Here is a 23,781-nt window from a genome sequence, read left to right as displayed (position 1 = left end):
AACTTAGTTAGTGGAAATCTCTTAGGAAAATCGGGTATCAAAAGTGTGTATGAATCCGGTAAACTTGTATTATCCCTTAAAGGGAATTTTGTTGGAAAAGGCTATTCTTGTGAAGGAATGGTCAAACTTTGTACTGTTGACGATAAAATAAATAAAGTTGATCTTGCTTATGTTGTGGATTTATTTTCATTATGGCATGCTAGGTTAGGACATATTGGTAAAGTACCATGAAACGAATGAAAAAGTGTGACTTAATTTCATATGATGAAAATAATGAATATAGATGCAAAACTTGTGTAGAATCTAAGATGATTAAAAAACCATATCAAAGTGTAAAAAGAACCTCTAGTATTTTGGAATTAATTCATACGGATATATGTGAATTAAACGGCATGTTAACTAGAGGTGGAAATAGGTATTTTATTACCTTTATCGATGACTTTTCTAGATATACATATGTGTATTTAATGAAACATAAACATGAAGCATTTAACATGTTTAAGATTTATAAGAACGAAATTGAAAATCATCTAGGAAAGAAAATAAAAACCTTAAGGAGTGATAGAGGTGGTGAATATTTTTCTAGTGATTTTAATTTATTTTGTGAACAACATGGCATAATTCATCAATGTTCTGCACCAAGGACTCCCGAACAAAATGGTTTGGCTGAAAGAAAGAATAGAACATTAGTAGAAATGATTAATGCTATGCTTATATTTGCTAAGTTACCTTTTAACTTATGGGGTGAAGCTTTATTAAGTGCATGTAGGATACTTAATAGGATTCCTTCAAAACATACTAAGGTTTCTCCTTATCAATTATGGAAAGGAAGAAAACCAAACATTGGATACTTCAAAGTGTGGGGGTGTCTTGCCTATTGCAAGAACACGAACCCTAATAGAAACAAATTAGGTCCAAGAGGCATTAAATGTGCTTTTGTTGGATATGCTAACAATAGCAAATCTTATAGATTGTTAAATTTGGAGACCAATGTGATTATTGAATCAAGTGATGTAGAGTTCTTTGAAGATTCGTTAACCTCGAATAACGAATTGAGGGAAAACCTTGTAAATATCCCAAGATCAAGTGGAACACGGGATGAAATATCTTCTAAAGATATTAATGAATCTAATGAACCATGAAGAAGCAAAAGAACTCGAGTTAAGAAGTCTTTAGGACCGGATGAAATTGATTCTCAACTTATCTCATTTTACTTAGTAGAAGGAAGTGAGTTGAATGTTGTAAGAACAATTCATTTTGTTCTACAAGTGGAAACCGATCCCAAAACTTATAAAGAAGCTATGGCTTCTCGAGATAGCATGTTTTGGAAAGATGCAATCAAGGATGAAATGGATTCAATAATGTCAAATAAAACTTGGGAACTTGTCGATCTACCACCCGGATCCAAACCTATTGGTTGTAAATGGGTATTTAGGAGAAAATATAATGTTGATGGTTCTTTAAATACTTTCAAAGCTAGACTTGTAGCCAAAGGTTATCGACAAAAGGAAAGAATTGACTATTTTGACACTTATACACCAGTAGCAAGAATAACTTCAATTAGGATATTGTTTGCATTAGCCTCAATATATGACTTGCATGTTCATCAAATGGATGTCAAAACGGCATTTCTAAATGGGGATCTTGGTGAGGAGGTCTATATGGAACAACCAGAAGGTTTTGTTTTACCAAGAAATGAACATAAAGTATGCAAGTTAATTAAATCGTTATATGGGCTAAAGCAAGCACCTAAGAAGTGGCATGAGAAATTTGACTTAGCAATTATATCATATGGATTTAAACATAATAGTGTAGATAGATGTTTGTATTCTAAAGTGCATGATGATTACATGATATTTATATGCTTATATATTGATGACATGTTGATTATAAGTAATCACATGGATGGGATAAAAGAAACGAAGAGGTTTCTATCTTCCACATTTAAGATGAAGGATCTTGGACAAGTCGATACTATTTTGGGTATCAAAGTCTCAAAGACTAGTGAGGGTTATTACCTTAATCAATCACATTATATTGAGAATGTGATAAATAAGTTCAAACATTTGAACATAAAAGAGTATAATACCCCTATTGATCCAAGCTCAAAACTTGTAAAAAATGATGGAAGAGAAATTGCTCAATTAGAGTATGCAAGTGCTATTGGAAGTCTTATGTATGCAGTTCAATGCACAAGACAAGATATAGCCTATGGAATAAGTAAACTTAGTAGGTTTACTAGCAATCCAAGTAATGAACATTGGAAAGCAATTGGGAGAGTTCTCGGATACTTAAAGAAAACCAAGAACTTAGGTCTACAATATACTAAATTTCCAGCAATATTAGAAGGATTTACTGATGCTAGTTGGATATCTAGCACGAATGAAAGTAAATCAACTACGGGTTGGGTGTTTACTCTAGGAGGAGGTGCAGTTTCTTGGAAGTCGAAGAAACAAACATGCATAACACATTCAACTATGGAATCTGAATTTGTAGCCCTATTAGATATAGGAAAGGAGGCTGAATGGCTTAAATACTTATTCTATGAGATACCTTTGGGATCAAAGAATATTTCTTCAATACCAATAATGTGTGATAGTCAAGCCACTTTAGCTAAAGCATACAATGATGTATATAACGGGAAGTCTAGACATATGAGTCTTAGACACAACTACATAAGGAAGTTAATCAAGGATGGAATAATTTCCCTAAATTATGTAAGGTCGAATGAAAATTTGGCTGATCCTCTAACTAAACCTCTAAATAGAGATTTAGTGGCATCTACTTCAAGTAGGATGGGATTGAAACTCCTTAACTGAAATATCCACCAATGATGGCAACCCTACCTGTCCGTTACTCAAAAGGTTTTACACGGGTTCAAAGGGTATCAACAAGTCATTTGATATGTAGATAGTTACAGCATTATTATAATCCGCAATAATCCTATCCTAGATTAATATAATACTGGTTGTTACTGAAACGAGGGTTGAGCTATAAGCTCTTAATAAAGTTCAGTGTAAAACCACAAGTACTTCTAAAAGTAACAAAGGTACTGGAAGAACTTTACCTAAATAAACTTGAAGGTGGTGCCGTCTTAATAGAGAGTTGGAGTTCTCTCTTAAAAGTTTATTGAAAAGGATAAGCGCAAGGCCATAAAAGCGCTAAGCGAGAAACGAGGAACTTGAGAACACGTGATATTCGTGTGTGTGTTCTTACCGGTATTGTCACATGAAATACTTGGTTCAAAGCTTCACGCTACCTTGAATTTCGACTTTACTTTGTTTGAATTACACTATGGTTAGATTCAAATCGAAAGATATCTAATCCTTACGCATGAGTATCGTATAATTTGAATAATGAGAACTTGTTAATTTTGAACAAGTGGGGGATTGTTATGAAGTGGTATGATTTTTCAAAACCAACAATTAAAAAAAAAAAAAATTTTGGGCCATGCGACCACATGGAACCCTACCGAGACCAAACGGTCTCGGTAGGGTTGTACCATGCGACCGCATGGGTTTGTACCATGCGGTCGCATGGTACATAAAAACGACCGTTGGGTCGTTTTTTGTTAGTTTTTTGGTGGCTTTTCATCCATAAGGTGCACCACTTCGTAAAGCTATCCTACTTGGCTATAAATATGTGATCTTGGGTCATTGAAAAATGTTGAAAAAACACCTATTATATTTATACTTCTTGAGATCAAATCCAAAAAGAAAATACCCTCTCATATTCATCTTTTTCTTTGTGTTCTTAAGTTTTAGAGATTCAAACAAGTGTTTAGTGTTTGAATCTCTATAAGGCTTGATTAATCCTTCAAACTTTTTGCCGGATCACCCTTTAAACACCAAAATAGTGGGGGCAAATTTCGTTTGAGGACAACAATCAAAGATTGTGTTTGAGCCTTCAATTTCTTCATATATATATTTGTCATTCCTTCATCTCCTATAATTCTTTCGATTTTTTATTTTGTTTGTAATTCGTTCTCATCTTGGGTGGAGTAACATTATTTCCAACAAACAGCAGCTCCAAAGCACCCTAAACATCAACGAACAGAGTAGCAATTTAGACCATCCTCAAAGCATCAATTTAACTCACAATACAGCCCGAGTTGGCTTCAGCTGTAGCCTGATAAACAAGGAATAATATGTATCAATTTACATCAGAATATGAGTTTTATCGAACAATAAAGAGGATTAAAGAATAGATAATATGTATCTTACCACTAGATAAAAAAAAAACGTTTTGCTCAGTGTGATACTATTATCCAAAATACAAATTTTATAGAGATTTGTTTCATTTTTTTTGTACCATACGATGCAGAGCAAAAAATAAAAGAAAACTGTACCTCGAGCATCATTCTAGATTTTCTCGTGTTCAGTTGATAGCAGTCGTTAACTCTTAATCTAATGAAGTCGTTTCCCATGTTCAGTTGCTCTTCTTTTATTTCCTTTGCTGAAGTAACGACGGTAGGGCTACAGTGAAGCAATTCTATAGAATCAAGAGTTAGAATTTCTCCAATACCAAAAGGGATCATCTCCAGACTTGAGCACCACCGAATGACTAATTGCCGAAGTTTTGGGAAGTGAATATTTTCAGCTCTCCAATGCTTCAGATCAAGTCCGTCAAGTAGTATATATTTCAGTTGATCAAATTCCCCTTCAATTGGTTCCCACTCTGGGCCTTTGAAGGCATCCGGTTTCAATTTCAGCACTTGAAGATTTGACAATGAACCAATAATTGTCATATCTTCCCAAGGAAGACAGCAGCCCTCTAAAGTTAACTTTCTCAGTGATGTCGGAAAAGTAATGTTCCGCAGGAAAGAGGGGGATGGCATTGAAAACTCAATTTTTAATAATTCAAGCTTATGTAGACGGGCAAGATTATGGAGACGGTAATATCCCCAATCCAATGGTGCCTCCGGTGGACTAGAATAACTGACTCCTAATTTCTTCAGATTTGGAATTCTCTTTAAGTTTTCTAAGACGGATAGTGTTTGTAGGTTTTCTAGAACAATAACAGGAATTTCTCCCTTAACTCTTGCCTTGGGAGGACAAGGAAGAGTGATAGACCAGCTAAACTGGACATGCCTTAATTGTTGCATCTTCCATATTTGTTGTGGTAGTTCAAATTGTTAAACGATCCAAAGAAAATAAAGAAGAAAAAGGAGGAGGCTAGGGTTTCATTGATATTACATTAATTAAATTGAATGCTAAAAGATAGTTTAACCTAAATATAAAGAGAATATATATAGGCTAAACAAAGGAAACTAAAAAGAACTATTCTACCCTTAATAAATAATAAATAATTCTATATTTCTTAACACAAATGACTTCCCATAAGAATGAAGAGTGATGGTTTGTAGATTCCGAAGTTTGTCTATTGATGCAAGATACCATCCCTCATCACATCTGGCATCAATGCACCGCAAGTTCACTAGTTCCATTATTTCTTTTGGCAAATCGAACATATTATAGTGGATATACAATACTTTGAGTAGCCGAAAGTAAACAAATTTTGTGACAAGATGCCGATCAAAATATATAATCGACCGTGGTAATGGAGTAGATGGTCTTTTAACACGGGGAAGGAAGCTTTTGTCTGGATGGATTCTTACCCGGTGACCACTTCCATCGCTTTTTCCTTGAATAATTGTACGGCGTAAACATCTAACGTCTAACGGAGTTCCATGGCTGCTGACATGAAAAAAGTTTCCTCTTCTAGCTTCATTTGTGCATAAGTTCCTTAAAAGAGCATGAAGCTTGCATGCTTTTATTTTACCTCTGGAGCTCTCCTCAGAAACCATAACAAGACTTCTTTGTACAAGATCCAATAAGTATTCTTCTGCCGCATCTTCAATAGTTTTAGATCCCATGAACTTCACAAATCCCTCGGCAATCCATAACTTGAAAAGTAAGGAGACAGGGATGTCAGAATCTTCTGGGAAAATTCCCATGTAGAGATAACAACCTTTCAAATGATGAGGCAAATTGTTATAACTTAAGTCCAATATTTTTGAGCACTGCTCATCATTTGAAGTTATTACGAAACTCATGTTTTCAGCAATCTTTTCCCATTCATGATGTGTTTTGGTGGCCTTTGAAAGAAGCCTCGCAATCACAACAATTGAGAGTGGAATTCCTCGACAATTTCTGCAAATTTTCTTCCCAACAATTTCTAATTCAGGGGGGAAACTATTTTCTCCAAACACTTTCTCACAAAATAAACTGCAACTTTCATCCTCGTTTAGAAAATGCACACGATGAAGATAAGATCTGGGACAATGAAGTCCAACTTGTTCAAGCCTAGTAGTCAGCATGATTCGGCTTCTATTCTCGTCATTCGGAAATGATCGTCGTAATTCATCCAAAATCTCGTCATCCCACACGTCATCCATCACAATTAGATATTTTCTTCCCTTCAGACACTTGTATAGAAGTTCTTTTAATCCCTCAGTGTTCTCTTCATGCCTCCCGTGAGTTTCTTTTTTATGCATCTTATCAGCGTTTTTTGGTATGGAATCGAAAAGGCTTAGTATGATTTCTCGCACTCTATATTATTGAGACACTGTCACCCATGCACGAATATGAAAATGATATTGGATAAGTGCATCATCATAAACTTTGTTCGCGAGAGTAGTTGTTACGCCTCGATACCAAAGTGCCATCTCACCACCTACTCCGACCTGAAAACGACCCTCCCGAAGCTTCTCCGAAGTGATATATCGATTCCTACTACTGATCTGCCGAAGCATCTCACCTCCGAGGTCGAGATCAAGTGGACCCCGGTTAGAAGATTCGCCGCCAATTTAAGATTTGTTCTGCACCTAAGGTTTAAATTGATTTGACGTCCCCATGAGGCTACTTGATGTGACTTATCAACTTTATGTCAATTCAACTCGGGGGAAACAAACTGTCCGCCCACTCTACAAGCGCGGCTAATTGACGCCTATGAGCAGACACTTCATACCGTCAGATGTATACACGCGTTCCACATCCCGCGGTTCATACCACCTATAGATACCCAAGGTTTGGCAAGAGGCAAAGGTAATGAAACTCTCGATACATAGCATTCCATAACAAGTTTATATATCCTCCTCCCCCCTTTTTGATTGATCTGTGTAGCCCTTGGGCACTGTTCCGACCACCCAAACTTGACTTGACCATCGGAGTGTATACGGCTGCCACCATCCCCGTCGGTTCCGGCCGTGTGCACCTGACCGTTTGTTCATTACGCAGGGAGGAATACGTGGAGTAGCTACAAGTTGGCCACGTGGAGGAGCCATTTTTGGAGGTCAATAGTTTGGCGTCGTCTGTGGGAAGCTCACTCTCCATTTGAAGTTTTGCGTTCCCCATCGGAGAAGACACCGAAAAATCGGCGACTGACCCTGAAAAGGGGGCTTCTTGAAAAATCCCATGAGAGAGGCCTCTGAAGAAGAGATACTCCATAACAATGTTACTCATCAGAGACCGCATCACCGACGTCGACGAGGTGAAAGAACAGCCATACTCACTGAAGGAATGACCCAGATAGCTGCGGGTATGAGAGACATAGTAGCTCAGAATATGGCGATGCGGGAACTTCTCATGCAAGCCCAGAGACACCAGAGGCCCCAAGGATCTTATCCGGTACAGGAAATCACTTTGTCTCAATCTTGAGGCCACATGAGCCGGCACACAGAACGTCCTCTCGAAAGAGAGGGGAGCACCGAAGCGACATCTTTCGTGCAGGAGAGTCATCCATCAGAACCACTCTTGGGGGACAATTTTCCTCAAGAACACGATGACCAGAGGTCAGTGAGCGTCTTCGACTGGATAGGGAACGATCCTAGCACTAGGGTCCGCCCCGCAAGAGGGTCGGTTCGGTCAGACCGCGAAGAAGACCATGTTCCTCATCCTCCTAGAAATAGGAGGGAGAGGAGAAACTTAGTCGATTGGGAGAGCCGGGGAGAAGCTCCTCCTCCACCCCAAGACATCCAAGATGATGAAGGATCAGAGGGGCCTCGTCGATCTTATGAGATTGATGACGATGACGATAACCTCCCTTTCTCAAGGGAAATTCGAAGCTTCCCAATGCCAACTAACTTCATGCCCCCTAAGATCCCCAAGTATGAGGGAAAAGGGGATCCGGAGAAGCACCTCACAAAGTATATGACACAAATGAGTCTTAGGGGAGCCTCACCTGCTCTAAAGTGTAGAGCTTTCCATTTAACACTAGGCGGAGCTGCCGAGGTGTGGTACAGCAGGCTTCCTCCCCTAAGCATCAGAAGTTGGCCAGACTTGAAGAAAGCATTTTTGAACCAGTACCTCTCACGCAGGGAAGGAGAGGCGCCAATTCAACGCCTGCAAGACATGAGGCAGGCCCCTGGAGAGACGCTGAAAAGCTATCTCGCCAGGTTTACAGATGAAATTACTTACTGGGAGCAGGTCACTGACAGGGAAGCTCTTTCAGCCCTGAAAGGTGGTCTCAACATGAACACTTTGTTTTGGAGGGACGTGCGCAGCAAAAATCCCTCCACGTACGACGAGCTGGTGGAGATGATGAGAGTGGAAATTGTTAGTGAAAAAATGATTGATCATCGCAATCGTGCCTTGCAGAGACTCCCTCCCCCACAGAGACAGGTAGGTCGAGGCCCCGCAGTGCACCTTGTACTCAGCAATGGACCCAAGCAGGGCATACCATAGCTCCCACATCCGGACAGTCCCTAGCTTTCGCCACATTGAACGCAGTGCCGGTGTTGGCATATGATAACGCACCCGCTGAGGCAGGACCATCTGGAAGAATTGACAACAACAACAAGAAGAAAAAGAGGCTGAACAAGCCCTTGGCAGGAGCAAGATTCTGTACTTTCCATCAACTATACAGACATGACACCAGCGAGTGTCGTGATGCCAATCGGCGCCCTGATCGAAGCAACCCCCACACTTCCAGTAAAAACAAGCACGCTCGCAGATCCACCTCCCCAACGAGGGGAGGAAGAGGTCACCAGGAACAATCTCCTCGCAGAAGAGAATCGAGAAATTGAGGCCAATCCATGCAAGGGAACCAAGCCCAATTCGCTGGAGGTCAGGTCATCAGGGAAATCGATACCATCATTGGGGGACCCCACGTCGGTGGCAACACCAGGAATGCCCAGAGAAATTATACAAGAGAAGTTAAGGATCCTCCGATGATCACCTACATTGTCGACGAATCGAAATCAGCAGACAAGATGGCCCCAATCACCTTCTCCCAGGAAGATTCAGAGGGAGTTCACCATCCCCATTGCGACGCTTTGGTTGTAAGAGCCGTGGTGGCTAGAAACGGATTAAAACGCATGCTCGTTGACAATGACAGTTCCGTGAACATATTGTTCGGCTCCACTTTTGACAAAATGCAGATTGAACATGGGTTAATCCCCATGACCGACCCACTGATCGGATTCACTGGGGACAACATCATCCCACGAGGGCGGATCACCCTGCATGTGGAAATGGGTTCGGCCCCCCTGGTCGCCCAGCATTTCATGGAATTTCTGGTGGTAGATCATAGGTCGGCTTATCATGGAGTATTGGGCAGATCCGCTCTAAAAGATCTTTGGGCTGTGACGTCCATTCACTATCTGTGCATGAAATTCCCAACTGAACATGGGATTGCAACAGTCCGGGACGATCAGATAGGCTCCAGGGCATGCTACCTAAACTCGCTGCGTAAATCTGAGCCCCGAACTGTCAATGTAATCCTAGTCGAAGTACCCGATGAAGCCGATACGGACGTGGAAATGCTCGACGCCCCTGAACAAGGGCATACCTCTGAACAAGAGGAAGATGTCGTCATGGAAGAGGCCCCTGAACAAGGACACCCTCTTGATGAGTTAGACCCCCGAATAATCAATTATGAACCAAATGCGACCCCCATGGAAGAACTAAAAACATTCCCAGTCAGTCCAGAAGACCCCAATCAAGTCTTGCGCATAGGGAAGTCATTATCGCCTGAAGCAAAAATGGAGATGATACGATTCCTGAAAGAAAATGTGGATGTCTTCGCATGGAAGCATGAAGATATGGTGGGAATAGATCCTAGGATCAGTTGTCATCACCTTAACATCAACCCCTCCTATGCCCCCCATAGATAGAAGAGGCGTGCCCTGAACCCGGAACGGTATGAGGCCCTGAAAGACGAAGTAAGTAAACTTAGCTGCAGTGGTTTCATCAGAGAGGCCATATATCCGAGGTGGATATCCAACCCGGTTCTGGTGAAAAAGTCCAGCAGGAAGTGGAGGGTCTGTGTGGACTTCACAAACCTGAATAAGGCGTGTCCCAAGGACAGCTTCCCACTGCCAAGAATTGATCAACTGGTAGACTCCACTGCTGGGCATGAACTACTGAGTTTCATGGATGCGTACTCAGGATACAACCAGATACCCATGTTCCGACCTGATGAGGAAGCTACATCATTCATTACGGACAGGGGGCTGTATTGCTACAAAGTTATACCCTTCGGATTGAAAATGCCGGGGCCACATACCAGAGGTTAGTCAACATGATGTTTGCCGATCTCATTGGCAAACTATGGAGGTCTACGTGGACGACATGTTGGTCAAAAGCCTCCATGCGGCCGAACACGTGAGTCACATTGACCAAACCTTCCAGATACTCAGAAAGTATAACATGAAGCTGAACCCAATCAAGTGCACTTTCGGAGTGGCATCAGGCCAGTTCTTGGGATACATTGTAAATCAGAGAGAAATTGAGGCAAATCCAGCAAAGGTAGCGGCCTTACTAGAAATGAGGTCACCTCAGAAATCGAAGGAGGTCCAAAGTCTCAATAGCCGGATAGCCGCACTCAGCCGCTTCATCTCCAGAGCCACCGATAAAAGCTTGCCTTTCTTCAATGTATTGAAGCAAGGAAAGAGATTCCAATGGACTTCGGAGTGCCAAGAAGCCTTCAAGTCTTTGAAGAAACACCTCGGGGAAGTACCCCTCCTGTCGAAACCCCAGCCGGATGAATCTCTGTTGCTGTATCTAGCAGTTTCAGACGTGGCAGTCAGCGCAGTCCTAACCAGGGAAGAAAATGAGCGTCAATTGCCGGTGTATTACATCAGCAAAGCACTTCTCCCAGCTGAAACACGCGACTCCGACATGGAAAAACTGGCACTCGCACTTATCATAGCCTCAAGAAAGCTGAGGCCATACTTTCAAGCCCACTCAATACAAGTCCTCACCAATTTCCCTTTAAGGCAAGTGATGCAGAAAACTGACGCGTCGGGACGCCTGCTGAAATGGGCTATTGAGCTCAGCGAGTTCGATCTCACGTTCCGACCTAGACGCGCTATCAAGGGCCAGGCCCTTGCCAATTTTATGGTCGAGTTTACCAAAGCCCTAGAAATGGAGGCCATAATGGAACCGACCGAGCCCCTCACATGGAAGTTGTTTGTAGATGGGTCTTCAGGAGAGGCTGGCGCGGGGGCAGGAATCGTGTTGGAGAGCCCGGAAGGCCATTTGCTAAATTGTGCTGTAAGATTTGGCTTCAGAGCCTCGAACAACGCGGCCGAATATGAGGCCCTTCTGGCAGGTCTAAGGCTCGCTAAGGAAATGCAGGTCAGGAAGCTCCTAGCAAGCAGTGATTCTCAGCTCGTAGTAAATCAGGTAAATGGGGATTTCGCAGCCAAAGATGGTAACATGCTTGCATACTTGAAGCTGGTTCTGGACATAATTCCCCATTTCGAAATGTTCGAACTGACTCAAGTCCCCCGTCTAGAAAATGCCCATGCAGATGCCCTCTCAAAGTTAGCGAGCAGCATGGACTCAGAGCTTCTAAGCATCGTCCCCATTGAGCACTTATCGAAGCCCTCCACCTTCGAAGGCGAAGAGTTACTGTGGATAGAAGGCACCCCATTGTGGATGCATTCCATAATCGCGTATCTAAAGGAGCAAACACTGCCTGCTTCCAGAGGCGAGGCAAGAAAATTAAGAAGAAGGGCTGCACACTTCGTCCTTCAAGAAGACACCCTTTACAAGAGAGGCTTCGCTTCGCCCCTTCTTCGATGTGTGGGCGGCGAAGAGGCCACATACATCTCAGAGAAATACATGAAGGGATCTGCGAAAATCACTCCGGAGGGACGGCTCTGGCGCACAAGGTTCTCCGTCAAGGCTACTTCTGGCCAACCCTGAAAAGGGATGCTTGCCAATTTGTCCAGAAATATGACAAGTGCCAGCGCTTCTCTAACGTGCAAAGACAGCCTGCTCAGAGCCTCTCTGTAGTGACCAGCCCTTGGCCATTCGCCAAGTGGGGCATCGACTTCATTGGTCCACTCCCAAAAGGGAGGGGAAGCACAACTTTCGCCATTGTCGCCATCGACTACTTCACTATGTGGGTCGAGGCAGAACCCCTTGCCCGAATCACCGAGGCCAATACTATGAAGTTCGTTTGGAAAAACGTCATTTGTAGATTCGGTATCCCCCACTCCATTGTCTCTGATAATGGGCGGCAGTTCGACAACAGGAAGATACGAGACTTATGCGACGAACTGGGCATAAAGAAGGACTTCTCGACTCCGCATCACCCCCAGGCAAATGGACAGGTTGAAGCAGTGAACAAAACTATCAAGCACACCCTGAAAGGAAACTGGATGACTCGAAAGGCGCCTGGGTTGACGAACTCCCCCACGTCCTCTGGGCCATCAGAACGACTTGCCGGACTGCAACCGGCGAAACCCCATTTTCCATGACCTACGGAACCGAAGCAATGAGTCCGGTCGAAGTTGGGGTCCCATCACATCGACGGATACATTTCAATGAGATCAGCAACGACGAGGCACGCATAAGTGAACTGCACCTCCTTGAGGAAAAGAGAGACACTTCCCAAATGACCTTGGCAAAATATCATCGCAAGATGACCCGCTTTTACAACTCCAAGGTCAGAAACAGAACTCTCCGCTTGGGCGACCTCGTCCTCAAAAGAGTTTTTCAATCTTCAAAACCAACCGGGTCAGGAGTTTTTGGCCCGAACTGGGAAGGCCCTTACCGCATTCGAGGGGAATCTCGACCTGGTACCTTCGAGGTCGAAGATATGTCAGGAAGGATGCTACCTCACAAGTGGAACATCGAGCACTTGAGAAAATACTACCAGTGATAAGACTATTCCGATCTGATCCTAAGTTGTCATAGCGAATCGGTTGTTCCGATCTGATCTCGGTTGTAAAGTTTCTTAAGTGATGGAACCGCCTTTGTAAAGGGTGGTGTAATTTATCTTAGTAATGAATTTCCAGTTCCAAACCAGATCAGCTAGGGAATAGTTTCCTCAGTTCTTTGGAATGTTCATTTGAGCGATCCGATCGTCAATTATTAGCTGATTACCAAGCGGTTCCTCGTGTTTCCCCAATTGGTCTGACCTCAGATTATTAAGAAGTTGAAATTAAGAATCACTTCCTACTCACTTAAGTGTTTGGACTTATGTTTGCTTAAGCGGACCGGTTCACAATTGTTAACCGATCGTTGTCGCGGGGCAATTAGTCTAATGTTTGTCATTCATACAAGTATAAAACAAAAGGAATACAAAGAAGCAGGAGCTAAAAGACTTGGCAGAAATTTGACAAAATTTTTCATTCCATGTCACAAAATTAAAGTACATTGGGGGCCGAAGCCACTACAAGATAAAAAGGAAACCCTAATCCGTGGGAGGAATTTCAGTATTGGCCGCCTCCTGGGCCTCTGGAGCCTCCTCAGTAACCTTATCAGGCCGACCTCCAGTTGGTCCCCCAAACTCTACCTCCAGTTGAGAGATGTCCAGGGTAGGATACACCTCCTTCAGTCGACCTAGTAGGCTTTGGGCACTCCACGAGGCCCAGAAGTTGGCAAAGTCGTCGTAAAGGGGATGGTCTTCGAAGTGATCAATAAAATTCTGGACCGCCACCTCCCCCGCAGACTTCAATTCCTCCTTCAAAGAGGCGATCTCCACTGACTGGGCCTCGGTCTGCTGCTCCAGCTCTGCCTTTTCTCTATTAGAGGCCTCCAGAGCATCGGTGGCGAGCTTGTGGTGCTCGTTAGCGTGGTCAAGTCGCCGAGTCACCGCAGCCACTTGGCACTCCACTTCGTAGAGCTCTTTCTTCAGCCGCTCCACCTCTGCCTGCGCAGCAGCAAGCTGGACCTCAGCAGCTCTCTTCCCCTCCTCTGCCTTGGTGGCTTTGGCCTGGGTAGCTCGCATAGCATCCCCATAATGCATCGCCTCCTCGAGGCGCTTGGCGAGGTCCTCCCTCTTGGAGTTTAGATCCTTTACCAAGCCCTCGAGTTGGATGCTTGTGCTTAGTGTCCGGACCACGCAGGCGCTGTTCGCCGCCACCAAGTCTTCGGCCGTGCAGGAGGCGGTGTGGTGCCTCCACTCTTCAGTCCAATATTTGCTGTGGACCACCGCCACCCCAGCTGTCTCTGGAGGAAGAGCCTCCAACACCTCCCTTACGGGCTCCTCTTGATTGGTGCCCAGGAAATCAACCTCTTTAGTGGAGCGGGCCCTTTTTTCTCCTCTGCTGCCCCGAAACTTGTTCAATAGGTACGACCGCAAGGGGTGCTGTTTCTGGGGCAGCGACAGGCTCTGCTGAAGTGGGGCTTCTCTCCGAGAGGGCCACCCCGTGGGAATAGTTGTCTGCGTCAAAACTGGGGGTGGCCTCGCCACAGTTGGGCGTCTGGGAGGGGCACACTCTTCTTGCCCTTCCTTCGGAGGTCACCCTCCGGGTCCTCCTGAACCTCCTCTTCCGTCGGAGGCTGGAGCCTCTTACTGGCCTCCACCAGCTCCTCCATTTGCTTCTTATATGAAGAGGAGGAGGCCTTCAGCGCCCGTGCCTCAGCCATCATTTTCTGGATGGTTTTGAAGTCAGGGCGTACTGGCAGCTTCTTGCTGAAGTTATCTGCAAAGAAACAAATAAGGAATTAGTACATGTCTAGGGAGTTCGGAATAAAAAAGTATAGGCTTCGGTCCTATTACCTTGAGACGCCATTAAGTCGTGAGTGATGAAATAGATGTTCTTCCGGATCAGCCTGTGGTAGGACCTCTTCTTCTGAGGCAGCTGATAAATGACACAGATAGTGTCGAAGTCCTCTGTTGATAGCTCGTACCGAGGAAGAGAACCTACAAAAGAAACATAACTGTTAGACACAAGTCGAACTGAAGAGAAAATAAAAGAAACAACTACTATACTCACTAATAGTTGATAACTTCGTTGGAACTGTAAGAGGCGCCAGGGGGTCGCCCTCCATTGTGTCCCATCGCCCCACTGTCCAGCACCATGAGCTCTTCCATTCTTTGATCGGGACTGTAAGAGGCGCCAGGGGGTCCCCCTCCATTGTGTCCCATCGCCCCGCTGCCCAGCACCATGAGCTCTTCCATTCCTTGATGGAGCTCGGCAGATCGATCACGAATGGAGTGTGGGAGCCCCATGACGTCAGGTAGTACCATCCCCGGGTCTTATCCCCCCCGACAGTAACCTTGGGTATATAGAGGGTCTAGAAAACGGAAAGGGGCATCTCCACCCCTAATGACGCCTCTTTCCACAACATCCAGGAGCCCACCATCTGGCTCCAGGAGTTTGGATTGAGCTGCGTCGGGGTTAGCCCATAAGACCTAAGCACCAACCTAAAGAATGGGTGGATAGGCAGCCTAAGTCCGGCCCTAAGGATCACCTCACTAATGGCCACACAGCCCGACCTTGGGTAACAGGCTCTCTCTTCCGGCCCGGGGAGGATCAAGTCTACACTGTCTGGGATCCTATATTCTGTCCTAAGTCTACCTAGGTCGGCCTCCCTTAATTTTGATGGGTAGTCCGACGCCCCCCAATGCACAGAAGTATCTGGGGGGCTATCTGGTCGTTTCCATATGTTCTCCCCCCCATTATTGCCCCAGCTATTTCTGAGGAGGTCGCCACAGTGGGCTCGTCCACCCTCACTATCTCTAAGCCCCTCCCCAAACCAGAACTCCCTCCCGAGGCCATTCGTTAAGAAATTTTTTAAAGTCCAAATGGGTGCTGAAACTTACGGGTTTGGAAGTTTTTCCTAGTTCTTTCTCGCCGAAGTTGCTTGCAAAACGCCGGAAATCGCCGAAAATTTGAGAGCAAATTATGATTTTAATCTTGCGAAGGTAGAAAGTCTGAGAAAACCCCAGAGTCCTCCTTTTATAGGAAAAACAAGTCCAATCTCCACCGTTAAATTCAAATGCGATCAATCTAAGCCGTTCCTCGCATCCTCAATCCGGGCCGTTGAAATGAAACGCCAGATTTGATCTACGCCCAAGATGTCGCTGTGACCTTCACGCTAAATTGAAACGCGTCACCTCGGTTACAACCAGCCATCAATAATAATTACTAGCCGCAGCAGCCTTTTAGGAGAATGGGCATGGCACCCAACTGTCACCTTGGAAACACGCAACAGTTGTCAAATCATTAGACGTTTGGGTCGCCTCAGATGAGCTCCTCCTCCAACTTTACAAAGCTTGGACGCACCTGACGCGAGCGCCCCATTGGGTCATCGCCTCGGACGCTGCGTTTTCCTCCCATGCTTTACAAAGTTTTAGCCATCTCCCCACGCGTCGACCTTTTCCTGTCAACGCATCGGTGCGAGATGAGTTCCTCCTCCAACTTTACAAAGCTTGGACGCACCTGACGCGAACGCCCCATTGGCTCATCGCCTCAGACGCTGCGTTTTCCTCCCATGCTTTACAAAGTTTCAGCCATCTCCCCACGCGTCGACCTTTTCCTGTCAATGCATCGGTGCGAGAAGAGTTCCTCCTCCAACTTTACAAAGTTTGGACGCACCTGACGCGAACGCCCCATTGGGTCATTGCCTTGGACGCTGCGTTTTCCTCCCATACTTTACAAAGTTTCAGCTATCCCCACGCGTCGACCTGTTCTGTCAGTGCATCGACGGCAGCTGAGCCCTTTCTCCAACTTCACAAATCTGGGATGCGCCTGACGCGAATGCCCCGCATCTGCCTATTATCCTAACCTCGGCTGCTGCGACGAATCGACCCCATGACTCGCGGCCCGGACAGGAAAGCAAATCCGCGCATAATATAAATATTCATCCCCGAATTTGGGGGACCATTGTTACGCCTCGATACCGAAGTGCCATCTCACCACCTACTCCGACCTGAAAACGACCCTCCCGAAACTTCTCTGAAGTGATATATCGATTCCTACTACTGATCTGCCGAAGCATCTCACCTCCGAGGTCGAGATCAAGTGGACCCCGGTTAGAAGATCCGCCGCCAATTTAAGATTTGTCCTGCACCTAAGGTTTAAATTGATTTGACGTCCCCATGAGGCTACTTGACGTGACTTATCAACTTTATGTCAATTCAACTCGGGGGAAACAAACTGTCCGCCCACTCTACAAGCGCGGCTGATTGACGCCTATGAGCAGACACTTCATACCGTCAGATGTATACGCGCGTTCCACATCCCGCGGTTCATACCACCTATAAATACCCAAGGTCTGGCAAGAGGCAAAGGTAATGAAACTCTCAATACATAGCATTCCATAACAAGTTTATATATCATCCTCCCCCCTTTATTGATTGATCTGTGTAGCCCCTAGGCACTGTTCCGACCACCCAAACCTGACTTGACCGTCGGAGTGTATAAGGCCGCCACCACCCCCTTCGGTTCCGGCCGTGTGCGCCTGACCGTTTGTTCATTACGCAGGGAGGAATACGTGGAGTAGCTACAAGTTGGCCACGTGGAGGAGCCATTTTTGGAGCTCAACAGTAGTCTTACCCATTCTGCCCATTCCAACAATGGAGACAGTTTCAAGGTGTGACGATTCACTAACCAGCCGAGTCTTAATCTCCATCAAGTCATTATCAAGGCTAACAATGAGTCTGTTTCCACCGAGAGCAATTTTTGATGGCATCCAAGTCATTGGCTGTTGATCTTCTAAGACAACGTTGTCCTCAATCTTCATCACCTGGTTCATTAATGAATCAATTTCTTTGTATACTTTCTCCAAGTCAGAGCAGAAAAATATAAGGATCTTGTCCCTGTTAACTGTGGATTCTGGAAGAAGTCGATCGACAACGTAGGATTCAACAATATCTTCTGCTAGATGTGCTGCGTCCCTGATTTGATTCTCCAAACATTCTATTGCTTCACAGCTGTTTCGTGAACAATTTTCAAGAAAATCTTTTAAGGAAATGACCTTTTCGAGAAGAGATGCAATTTGTTTTTTGACAGGACGATTCAGAAATGTATATTTCTGTTGAATGATTTGCTCTAGAACGTGCATTAGAGAAAGAAGAGCAGCATAAGCCATATCTGATGATTTGTTCTCAACTGTAACACCGAGAAAAGATAGCAGCAAAATATAAGCAAATAGCAATTTTTCTAAGTCAATGTGGCATGATCATTACATAGTTGTCCAGATTATCGCAAAATAAGATTCCAAGTGGTCTTGGTGGATAATTAGATGGTGAAAAGTAGCACGAGATTATGACTCATTTAATGGACTCGGGCCCATTTGGTTTCACATATTATGTGGGATGGAGCCCACCACAATAGTTGTGTGGTCTTTCCCACTTCTGGTGGCCTTGTACAAGTGAGAAATAAATACAAAATTTCACCATTTCACAGACATTTCGAAATTTTGAATATTGCATGATTATTTTTATTGTAATAATGCGAAAAATGCACAAGACACCAGATAAATGATTTGCAATGCATATTTGGAAAGTGATTATAATTAAATTACTTTTAGTCAAACATATTTTTATTCACAAATTTCGCAAGACCCATAAGTATTACTCGTTTATTTTTTCACACATTTCAAATTCATAGGCTCTATATTTTATAGTCACTTAAATTTAATTTAATGACTTCCCAAACAAACATGCACAAATGAGTCTAGAGGAGTAATGTCAATCTAGGTGACAACAAAGTCCATTTTTATCTAATTGATGTTGATCACGATTAGTGATGCTATCCGTAGAGTAACAATTCTTGTAGAAATTCGAGTATTTCAATATTACAATTTAGTTTGATATGTTCAATGGAACCAAATACAAATGTGCTACTGAGCATTTTCTTGATCTACTTGCAATCAACTGAATCTGATAATACAAACTACCTGTTTGTGAGTTGGTGATTAGTCTAAGTGCTGGATTTTTTAAACCCAAATTAGATTTGATTTTTTGTGGAATATATTCTATCCTTTATTGCATTTGATTTTATTGAAAAATATTATTTTCTTTATTCTATGCATTTTTATTGAAAAAAATATTATTTCCTTTATTTTACACAATTTTTTATCTTAGTTCCATGTTTGTGGTATTTTTAGGGTTTGACATGCACCCCTATAAACACTAGGCCTTTTTGACTAGTTTTGTATTACTAAAATATAGAATAATTGTGTAGGCACAGTTATTGTATTTATTTTCTTCATATTCATCAATTGAATAAAATAATTCATTCCTCGGTCGATTAATTACTTTCCTTTTATCTTGTTGTTTGTTTGCAATCATATACTTAACATCATGTCATATATTACCTCAATCCGTTTTATTTCCCAACAAGTTGTATAAGAGCTATTGTTTGTGATTTATTCGAAACTTTTGTTATTGATGGCAGTTATGAAGTATGAAATTTCATTTTTGAATTGTAATACAATATTTTCGTTGTGGTAAGTGAAAATGCAACCTGTATTTGCGTAGATGGATTTAGATGATGCGTTGTTAAGATTTGACAAAATGCCTGTAACTTGAACAATGGAGGAGAAAGAAGGAAGGATTGGAAGGCACTTTCATAGATCCACCTTCATCTCAATAATAATATACTTCAGGATGTTTTGAAGGAGAAAACTGCAAATGCATTGTGTATGAAGATTTGTAAACTTTAGAGGTAAAGTATGATAATGAAGATTTAGCCTTAATCTGTTTCAGTTCGCTGCACGTTGTGTTTAGAGACACGATCTTCCATACTCATGATACTCTCATAATTGAAGATGTGTATGATGCCTTACTTTAAAAAAGAAGATGAAGCATCTGAGGCAAGAGATGGAAAAGGCTTGTTGTTTAAAGTAATCGGAAAAGGGGTAAGTCGAGGTCAAATTTTAGTAATTAGGTTTGTTATTATTGCAAAAAGAAATGACACATTAAGAGAGGTTGCGACAAATTGCAGAACAAAAGTAATTTGACTACAAATCATAGGAAGCAATCAATAACTAATAATTTGGAGTTAATTGTTTCAATAATCACCTAACTTATACCATCTTCATTCTTCATATAGTTCACCAAACTTTATTTATTTGTACTGCATCCATTACCCTAAAAAATTCGTTACCTTATTTGCTGACGTGTCAAGTTATGACTGTTAAAAAAATTACAGTCAACCAAACTATTGTTTCATTACTAATCCAACTTACAATTGATCACAGTGTACTCATTGGACTTCAAAATGCTTCTTAATAGCCACTCATATTTGAGATGTTGCACTCCATTCATCATTCGTCATATTTAGTTTCCTTTGTTGCTAATGTTTGCATAGAAATTTTACGTGGTAAGTTACAAATGTTAAAAAATTACAACCCAACAAAACTATCAACTCACCAAAATCACCATATGTGAAACATGATTTCCATGACCCCATAAGCTTCTTTCAAACCCAATAAAGCGTCCTTAATGATTATTTAGAAATATTATTTTTCAAATTTGAAGGTTTATTGTGTGAAAAATAGGTTTCAATATGAGGCTAAAAATCTGAAGCATAACTTGTTCGGTTTGAAATTCATTTGTGAAAATGCATTTTCTATATTTCACCCCTTTAACTTTTAATTGTGTCCAATTGATTATATGTGATCTTCAATCATCATTTTGTATTTTGATTATAATTTGTCTATTTTCACCATTTTCTCGTTCATTGTCTCCAACTCTATAGTTTCATCAATATTTACCTCACAAACACAATATATATAGAATTAAGCCATAATTCATTCATTTATCCAACAAATACTCTAATTTAAAGGCCTAAACAAGTGTAACAAAATGCACTTATCACTAGGTTTTTAGGACTAAAATTGGGAACGCTTTATTGGGTTTTAAAGAAATTTACGGGGTATGGAATTGAGTTTCACATACGGTGATTTTTGTGAGTTGATGGTTTGGTCGAGTTATAATTTTTCTGATGATTGTACTTACCTGTGGAATTTCAAGCAATAAATTAGCAACGGAGTGAAGGAAATGACAGATAATGGATGGAGTGCAACATCTCAAAGATGAGTGACCATTGAGAAGTATTTTGAAGTTCAATGGGTAAATTGTGACACGGTATAAGTTGGACGAGTAATGAAACAATGATTTGGCTAAGTTGTAATTTTTTTAATGACCATAACTTGCCACATCAAATTTCCATTAGCCATGTCAACATATGAGATAAAGATTTTTGAGGGTGATTGATGGAGAGCAAATGAACAAGGTTCAGTGAGCACTGTGAAATACTTTGAAGTTTAGTGAGTGAATCGTGACCATCGTATAAATTGGGTATTTATTGAAACAAACTTAATAAACAGTGAGCATATCGTTTTAAAATTAAGGTCACCTTTTGTATTCAGACAAATGAAAAACTTATTTTTCATAAGATTTTTATTTTATTTTCAAATTATTTAATGAAAACGTACTTTATTTTAAAATTTACTTATTTAGATAAATTCCTAAGCACAAACATGCTCTATAAGTATGTTTAGTCTTGCTTAGCTTCCAATTAGAAGAATTTCTAAACAATTTAATTTATAAATAGACATAAATAATTGATGGATAAATGATAATATTTGTGGATCTATTGAAACGTATTGTTAAAAATTTGATCATTTATCGATAATTTATACATTTAGATGTTGGCCTTTTCGACTTATTTAGACAGATACAAAATGTCCTAAAATGCTAAAAGGTTATAAAGGGTTACTTTCCAAGTTGGGGGTACATTGACTACTCACATTGAAAACTTCATTACATTTCACATTGACGGTGACATTGGTGAAGAAGAATCTGTGTCGGTAGCAAATTGTCAAAAGAATTATGATTTAGAATACAATATATGCCCTAAACCCTAAAAAAAGAACTGGAATATATATGCTAATTATTTTAGACCTTAAGCCAATGACACCGAGAAAAGATAGCAGCAAAATATAAGCAATTAGCAATTTTCTCTTCCCAATTGAATTTATTAAGTACAGGCCGGCAATGTGGACTTGACTAAAAAAAACTATTTGTTTATGAACTGATGCGGACTCCCCACCAAATTATATAAAAATATTGTATTACTCGACATCGAAGGTGAATGCTATCTTGTTTTATTTGCTATCCTAATCATATTACCTGTGGTTTATTTGTCATTTTCTAAGATGTCGTTGTGCCATGATTATTCCTTACTTAATTGTCGAGATATGGATCTATTGTAGAGTCAAAATCCTAAATAATAAAAGTATCAGAATTAAACAATTAATTCATTAATTAGAAACTCCAGTTCATAACAAATAATTAGTCAAGTAAATCCCTTAATATACCGTACAGTGATATAAATACTTCATTGGACCAATACTATTATATTCTTGTTTTAACCATAAAGTGCCTGATAATCTTCATAACTTTAAAATTTTTAATTACATTTATTACAAATTGAAAGAAAAGAGGTCTGCACATAACCAATCTTTTTGATACAGATTTTGCCTATGCACTCGTTCTAACAAATAATGAAGTACTTAGGTGTACGCGGGGCTCTTGAGGCTACTTTGTGCATAAGCTATCTTAAGGTGTAGTAGGGAGATGTTAACTAAACTATAACTTAAATGAGTGAGATAAACTCTACAAAAAATTGTTCGTCAAAGTTGGCTTTAAAAGCTGTCTTTAAAACTTGTTACATTACAACATTCTCATTTACAGTTGCAATTTCATTATGGTGAATTGATTTCAAAGGAAGAAAGATTCTTGATTAGAGCCCAAGCATTGCTAGTTAATTGAGCTACATTTACAATGTAATTTTTAAAAGTGCCCTTAATTTTCCCATTCATAGCATTTCCTTCAAATCCATTCATGCAGGTAGGTATCTTCATCTGTCAACGCAGCACTAACCCGTCATAACACTGTTCATTTCCTTTTCAAATTCTGGGCTTTCCAAATTCTTCCTAGCTGCCAAAGATTTTCAGACCTCTGTTCTCCACAAAATCAGTTATTACACGTGCTTCTCGGGAAGCTAAATTGCTCATTTTCGACAACTTTGATACAGCATCCAAGGTTGACTGAGCAGCTTTGAGATTGACAGTGAGAGCAGCATTTGCTTGGACTATTCTGGATGGAGCTAGCATAAGATGAGAGTCTGTTCAAACATAGTTTTGGGTACAATGTTACTTCACATGATGTTTTGATGAATTGTGTGCTGGTGGAATGGTCGAATCCTTGTGGCTGAGCATGTAATGGCTGCAAGGCTATGAAAGTAGAGTAGCTTTGAGAGAAGACGAGAGTCCAAAAAGACTCCTTCACTTGAGGAGTATGCTCAAGACTCAATTTTTAATAAATAAATGAGCCTCAACCTTAACTATTTAACCTTTGAGTGAGGCCATTTTTGTCAATTGTGCACACCTGATGTGGAAGATATTGATAAAATCTGTTAAAATGAATAAAGAACATAATAAATTTAACTTTTAAAAGTTCATTTTAGTACATCTCAATACAATAAAAGAATTCGGAGCTACAATTAAAATAGAATGTAGATTTTATTTTGTGTGTGGACTTTTATTTATTCCAAGCCATTAGATTGTTTTCTCTAAACTTTTT

At 41.5% G+C, this 23,781-nt stretch overlaps 2 protein-coding genes across 2 annotated transcripts; both read right to left on the bottom strand.

Moving 5' to 3' along the window:
* Positions 1 to 5,174: 5,174 nt before the first annotated feature.
* On the bottom strand, positions 5,175 to 6,496 carry LOC111406566 (putative late blight resistance protein homolog R1A-10). Its single transcript, XM_023035967.1, has 2 exons — positions 5,397 to 6,496; positions 5,175 to 5,229 (listed from the first exon to the last, which is right to left on the bottom strand). Exons 1-2 carry the CDS (start codon positions 6,494 to 6,496, stop codon positions 5,175 to 5,177), a joined length of 1,155 nt encoding a protein of 384 aa, XP_022891735.1.
* Positions 6,497 to 13,601: 7,105 nt separating this feature from the next.
* LOC111406961 lies at positions 13,602 to 15,096 on the bottom strand. Its single transcript, XM_023036312.1, has 2 exons — positions 14,959 to 15,096; positions 13,602 to 14,881 (listed from the first exon to the last, which is right to left on the bottom strand). The coding sequence occupies exon 2, from the start codon at positions 14,200 to 14,202 to the stop codon at positions 13,648 to 13,650; it is 555 nt and encodes a 184-aa protein (XP_022892080.1). The 5' UTR covers positions 14,203 to 14,881; positions 14,959 to 15,096; the 3' UTR covers positions 13,602 to 13,647.
* Positions 15,097 to 23,781: the final 8,685 nt, after the last annotated feature.

Source organism: Olea europaea, chromosome 12 (genome assembly GCF_002742605.1).
Source record: "Olea europaea var. sylvestris chromosome 12, O_europaea_v1, whole genome shotgun sequence".
NCBI lineage: Eukaryota > Viridiplantae > Streptophyta > Magnoliopsida > Lamiales > Oleaceae > Olea > Olea europaea.
This window is presented reverse-complemented; position numbering and strand designations above follow the sequence as displayed.